The 7,169-nt window shown below is 34.6% G+C and overlaps 1 protein-coding gene across 1 annotated transcript in view; it reads left to right on the top strand.

Annotated features, from left to right (window-relative positions):
• The first annotated feature begins 2,862 nt into the window (after window positions 1-2,862).
• The window catches only part of LOC110110355 (short-chain dehydrogenase RED1), a 15,439-nt gene continuing 11,132 nt past the window's right edge, over window positions 2,863-7,169 (top strand). The window contains exon 1 of the mRNA XM_020841777.2: window positions 2,863-3,267. Within this exon, the coding sequence (XP_020697436.1) occupies window positions 2,931-3,267 (337 nt within the window). The 5' untranslated portion in view covers window positions 2,863-2,930. The remainder of the gene's footprint in view (window positions 3,268-7,169) is intronic.

Consider the following 7,169-nt stretch of genomic DNA (forward strand, 5'->3'; position numbering starts at 1 on the left):
GTCCTGACGGATCGTCCCGACTGCTCCAGGTTCGTACAGACGAAAATGGCAGATTTCTTCACAAATTTCTTCAGTTCGTCCAGTACTAAATCCAGTTCGTACAGACGAACTGCACTAAAAAAAATCAGCTTTTTGAAGGGTTTTACACGTCCGCTGTCTAGAATCGTCGTCCTGAGCTCGTTCGTCGTCTTCCCGAGCTCCGCCATCGAGATCCATCGTCCCGAGCTCGTCGTCTCGAGCGTAACCGTTGGTCGTCGTCGTCCCGAGCTTAATCGTCGATCGTTGTCGTCCCGAGCTTGTTCGGGTTTTGGATTTCCTGCTCGCATTTTGGATTTGCTACCTATGAGCTTCGCAGCCGAGCAGCGTCCTGTTCGAGCTCGATAAGTCGTCGAGCTTGAAATCGAGTTCGAGCTCTCTCTCTCTCTTTTCCCCTCTGTAGTTGCATCTGAAAAAAAAAAACTAAAAATAATTCCGTTGCATGTACAAAAAACCAAAAACCGTTCAACCAATAAATTTTTTTAGTTCAAAATTAGTTTTTGTTTGTGTTTTTTATCATTTTTTTTATATAGTGAGAAGAATATACTTATTAAGAGCATTGAAGATCAAGGCAGAAACAGGGGAAAATAGAGAAGGAAATGCAGAGAGGAAAACAGTAGTAAAAAACATTTCATTCCATCAATCATGTACAATAGAAGAGCTGCGGTACATATAGAGTATTAGATAGTACAACTTTGTTATACACATATGCTGTAGGTCACCATAGCCGTGCACATGGTGATGGTGCAAGTGACATGTGTTGTTCAGTTATTTGTGCGGTGAAGTGGATTGCTGCTAACAAAGAGGATATTGTCAAACTCATATTATACATTCTAATAAATACAAGTTGAAAATAAATTATATAAATTTATAACCGTGGATGCTGGTCTCAAGTCTAGATGAACACGGTTGATAGGATTGTAGTTGGTAGGAGATGAAGGTCGAAAAGACCGTGGTTTGGAAACTAAGGTCGGAAAGATCTTAGTCGGCATGTGACGAAGGTCGAAAGGACTGTAGTCAACAGGTGAAGGTGGTCGGGAAGAATGTTTTCGAGAGGAAATCTGATGATAATTGGTGGCAAGACATAAGTCCAACAATAATTGGTGGTTGGGTGGAAGTCCGACAATGGTTGGTGGCCGGGCATAAATCCGACAATATTTGGCGTTTGGGCAGAAGTCTGGCGAAAGTTTGACGATGCATGGTTGGTGGCCGGGCGTAAATCCAACAATAGTTAGTGGCCATGCGGAAGTCCAATAACAATCGGTGGCCAAGCATAAGTCCAATGACAATAGGTGATTGGGCAGTGGTTGAGGAGGAGCTTGGTGGTAAGAGAGATATCATATTTCTCGTCTCGTAAGGCCGCTTAATTCAACTATATAAGCATGTCATGTTTGGAAACCGTTTGGTCATCCAATTTATGATTTGAAACTTCCAAATGCGCTTCGGGTCTTCGATTTGGATCCATTTGGGCTCAGATTGAGTTAAATTTGATGTCGTTGGGTTCGTCTTTTTGAGACGTTCAATTCTACTATAAGTTTATAGAAATCAAAATTCAGATGGCCCCGAATTTAATTTTGAAAGTTTCCAACTTAATTTAGCCTTGAGATTCGTGGCCAATCATGATTAATTTTTGAGAATATATCAATTACTTAGTCTTTATCAGCAAAAGAAAATCAGGGTTATAACTTTGCACGTAAATCCATTCATATTTTGGATTTAGATTTAAAACTGCTACCATATAAAATGCAAAATATATTATCTAAAATTATTTTGTTTAATTAACAACAAGATCTGTGAGGATTTAAATAAATATTAAAATAAAGCATGACAACGTGAATTTAGCGGCACTGTAGCTTAGGATATGATGACAGAGCAAAAATTGTTTTATCAATTTTGATCAACTTGTTTTGCATCAATTTTATTAGTGTATGTAATATCGTAGCTGTAACTTTTCTATGCTCAACATAGGGTTTGCCAAAAAAAAATCTGAAGACAAAAGAAATTAAGTGCAACAAATGGATCGAAATCCCAAATCTTAAAATAAGTATGAACATCATATATTTGGGGGTCAACTTTGGCTACAACCTCAAAGTAATATTCATGTATCTTAAGCACAATATACACAAGTCCTTTCATCTAATATTTGTGTATTTATCCAAAAAAAATCTTACTAGCAATCATCTTTTTAAGCGTAATGTCCAAATAGTCTTGAATAGGTTAAATATCATTGACGGATTTCTCTCGATCTTTTCACATAGATTAAAATCACAGAACAACACTAACAAATGACATTGGATATGTCAAACATCTCTAATGTATTTCTTTCAGCGGCTTTCACACAGGTTAACGTCATCAATTAATACTTTGATAAACAACGTTGGATAGACAAAACATCTATGTTGAATTTTTCTCAATATCTTCAATGCAGATTAATTTTATTAAGAAACGTTATAACAATCAATTTTGATTATGTCAAATATTTTTTATAGATTAATCTCTATCTTTTCCATAGAAATTATTTTAGTTGAATACTATTCAATTAAATAATCTCGTATTCTTATTAAGTTTCCATCAAAATCTTATATCACAAATTAAATTTTGAGATATTACATCATTCTAAATGCTAAACAAGATAAATTTCTAAAAAGAAATCTTATTAATGACCTCCTTAACATAAAAAACTTTAAATCTTTGTAATAAAAGCTTCCTTTAAAAATAATATGAAAGCTGGCCCTGGCCCCAGGGAAGCCTTTCTCACGCTCAAATAAATGGGTAGGTCTCTGAAAATTTTGAGCCCACCAAAAAATTACCATAAAAACCACCCCTCTTCTGCTTTAATCCCTGCCTCTCTCTCTCTCTCTCACTCTCTCACTCTCTCACTCTCTCACTCTTCTATGGCGGAGCCGGAGAACCTGGTGGTTTTGATTACCGGCTGCTCTGAGGGCGGTATTGGATACGCCCTTGCTCGGGAGTTTGCCTCCAATGGCTGCCTAGTGACGGCCACTGCTCGGTCGCTATCCTCTATGAGAAGTTTGGAAGGTGACCAAAGGTTCTTCCTCCTTGAGCTCGACGTACTCTCTGACGAAGGCATCCGGAAGGCAGTGGAAGGTGCATTGTCGAAGTTTGGTCGGATTGATATCCTAGTTAATAACGCCGGCATCCACAACGTTGCCCCTCTCGCGGAGGTCCCTATGTCCACCTTCGAGCATGTCATGAATACTAATGTGTACGGTAAGTTTCAGTGTTAACTTACACTGGAAAGTTTGTTTTTTTCATTTTTTTTGTTAGTTTGTTTGCAATGGAGGTGATCAATTTGCTAATTTTGTCAAGTAGGGTTTTATTTGAGTTAACTGATCTGAAATTGGTTTCCTCCCCACACCCAAAAAAAAAAATAAATCTTAAATTGGCATCTTGAGATGTTGCATAGAGTTTCCCATACAATTTAGTCTGTTCTTTGTTCTGAGTTTGTGGAAATGGGGTTTTCTCTTCGTTTGGAATACAATTCTTGCTTTGTTTTTAGTTATCTGTGGGATTGTCCACATCACCTGATCGGTGGCGGAGCCAAAAATTTTATTCAGGGGGCCTAAATTAAAATACTTTTGTTTGTCGTCTCATTTGGAATGTTTGAATACATTAAAATATTTATTCATGAGCCTTTCGTGATTCTCATTTGGATTGAGTTATCGGATTAAGACCACATTTTACTAACTAGAAGTACTTTCTTTTTCATTGGAAAGATATTTGGCAAACATCTTCAAATGAATAACACGAAGGTAGCATATACATATTATGATGTACTTGATCGTGAACTATTTATCGGGCATTTGAATGTTTTAATGATATCAAAATTTGGCGATTTTGGGCTCATTGGATTTGTCTCGTCGAGCTAATCGATTCGACATTAAGCATGTCACGTTTGAAAATCATTTAGTTATCCAATTTATAGTTTGAGCGTTCCAAATGCGCTCCAGGCCTTCGATTTGGACCCATTTCGGCTTAGATTGAGTCGAATTTGGTGTTGTTGGGTTCATTATTCTGAGACGTTCAGTTAGACTATAAGTTTGCAGAAATCAGAGTTCGGATGGTATCCAATTTAATTTTGGAAGTTTTTGACTTGATTTTGCCTGATCAAGATAAAATATTGATGACATATCATAGATAAAATGTATAGAAATAAAAGTACTTTTGATCTTTTGGATGTGATTTTATTTTGCAATTGAACTCTCTCTCTCTCTCTCTCTCCCTCTCTCTCTCTCTTAGAGAATTTTTCTTTTAGGGGGGCACGTGCCCCCCTCTACCCCCTTCCCTCCGCCCATGCCCGTGATCTTGATTTTTGCTATATTGATGAAATATTATTTTATTTTCCCCACCTGTTTCTGTGTGTATTAAACTTAAAGGGCTACTTGGTAGCGGGATTTAAGCAGTATTTGTTATAAATCCTATTCAAACGGTTTGAAATCGTGCAATAAATCCAAATTGATCTTAAATACTGGATTTATGGATTTATGGCCTGAATCCGGGTCGTTGGGTGGATTTGATGGGATTTAGGGATTTGCGAAGTTCTCCTCCAATGAGTGAGCGAGCTCCCGTCTTGAAGGAGGGGGCGAAGATGGTTATCTTCATAGCGGGCAAGTTACTTCCGATCCAACAACGTCAAAGGATGAGGCGAAGAAGCTTTAGCCACTCTTTCAACACACTACTGCACGAAGCACGCCAATAATGAATTAATAGTAGAAAATTTAAATGCTTAATGAGTTAATTAATAATAATGTTAATAATTAAATTTAATTAAATAATAATTAAATCATTAATAAGTGTTCCATAAATAGTTATTTAAAAAAACTAATTAATTATATAATCAATATAATTAGATATTAAATACTTATTAAATTAATACTTAAATAAGTAGCTTGATAATTAGTACTATAATTATTAATTAAACTATTAATTAAATTATTTGATAACTAAGTATGCTTCTAATAATATTATCTATTATTATAAGTTATTGACAGTAATTAAAATTGAAATTAATTCTCAACTAGCACTTAACACTCAAATTAAATTCAAAACACATTAAATTTTTATTTTAAATGAACCAACAGCTTTAAATCCTAGATTACATTGACAAACTGTTTCACAGGATTTAACAATTATCTTGCCAAACATTTTTTAGGACTTAACATACCCAGGATTCACTAAATCTGGATTTACAAGGTTTACTAAATCCTACTAAAATTAAATCCTGCTTGTTGCCAAACAGCCCCTAATAGAATAAAAGCCATTATTGAAGGAAAACTTACCGTCAAAACCAAATCCTCACACCTACTCCATTTCATCTAATCATCATCTGAGTTAAAGAATAAATTAGAAGTGGCCCAAGTATTCTCTTTCTCATTGGATCGCCAGGTTTTATGTTTGGAGAACGTACAGAGCATGGCTTCAGGCTTTTTAGGGAACTTAAATTGAGATTTAGATACTCTTAGAAAGTAATCTAAGCTATTTTATGATATTGAAACATTTTTAAATTGAGTATTCTTTGGTGGTGATTTATAACATTTCATTATAAAAAAATAATATTTTGCAAGTGATTGATATGCAATGTAATTATTTTATAATAGGTTCGGTTGGATAGAATCTATTATGCGCATTTATGATATTATTGCATATATCTTGTCATTTTATTATTGATCTTTGAGTATGATCATACATACATTGGATGTGTATGCTTGTGGATATGATTAATATGATACTAAGATAATAACCTCTAGTGATTAGGTTAGTTGCATTTTGTACGTGTATGTTTTGTACATAAAGGAATGTTAGATGATTTTGTTCGACCTTCATTAATTGTATTGAGGCCATGAGGGAATTTGCAGTGTTGTCCCATGTTGAATTTGAATATAATTAACCATTTGTAACAGCACTGTTCATATTCATACATTTTGTAAAAGTTTTTCTTAGACTTTTGTGGTCATGGCGAGAGATTTCCCTATGATTTTTCTTATCTCTGTTCAATATATTTTTATTTTTTTATGAATTGAGTTGCAATCAATCAAGGCTTTTTACTGGAGTTACATAAATAAATTTCATAATCTATTTGGTTTTTTACACTAGGAGTGTGAAGTTTATATGTTTTGAACTCTATCATTTGGGATTGCTATTGGTATTTTGTTCCATCCGTTTTCCTAATTATTGATATAAATTTACGATTTGACTTTGTTCTAGTTGTTCTATACCCTTGGATTTTAACTCATATTAATGAATTATTATGGGTTTCATTAGGTTTAATAGAACTTTTTTTCTGTTAATTAACTGGAGTTGAAAATTATTTCAAACCTAGTCTGTAACTGTGACGCCCCAAGATCTAACTTCGAAAGAATTTCAAGCAATTCATTAAAATCATTTACCAGAGCTATCTATAACTTCAATCAAACAGTTTAGCAAAAATCTATAACATTTATAACATCAATGTACAAGTCGATCATATCTCAAAAGATCATATACAATACTCAGGAGCTACACTATGAACTGAAATCTATCATCTCATGAGTACAAAAGAATCACTATAACCAAAAGAACAAAAACCTGGAGATTCCTGATCAACCTCAATCTCCTGCTCCCTTGCCCTGACCTGAAAATATTAACTACATATAATGAGCTTCAAAAAGCCCAGCAGGTCACTTAATACCTATAACTGAAATCAAAGCACGATACTGGAAACAATATGCATGTCAGTCAATCAAATCCATAACAGTCTATTGCACATGATCAATGAATCTATGCAGATACGAAAATCAAATCAGTAGTCAATGCAGCGGTAGAAGAATCAATAAACAGTAGGAAATCAATCGATCAGTCAAATCAATCGTATCAATCAAAACAATACTATCAGGTCGATCAGTATGAAATCATCAAATCAATACAATAAAGCCCAGTCTATACTAGCAATGAATCAAATGCAGCAGTTCAATACAATGTAGAAGCAATAGTATCAATGAATCAAGAGATGAATCCATAGTATCCATAACCATAGCATCAATGAATCAATCACAGTATCCATATCCATACAGTATCTATAACAGTAGCAATGCGCAGTGACAGAATATAAATATCAATGAAATCGTACGATAACA

The sequence above is a fragment of the Dendrobium catenatum genome, unplaced genomic scaffold (genome assembly GCF_001605985.2).
Source record: "Dendrobium catenatum unplaced genomic scaffold, ASM160598v2 fragScaff_scaffold_853, whole genome shotgun sequence".
NCBI lineage: Eukaryota > Viridiplantae > Streptophyta > Magnoliopsida > Asparagales > Orchidaceae > Dendrobium > Dendrobium catenatum.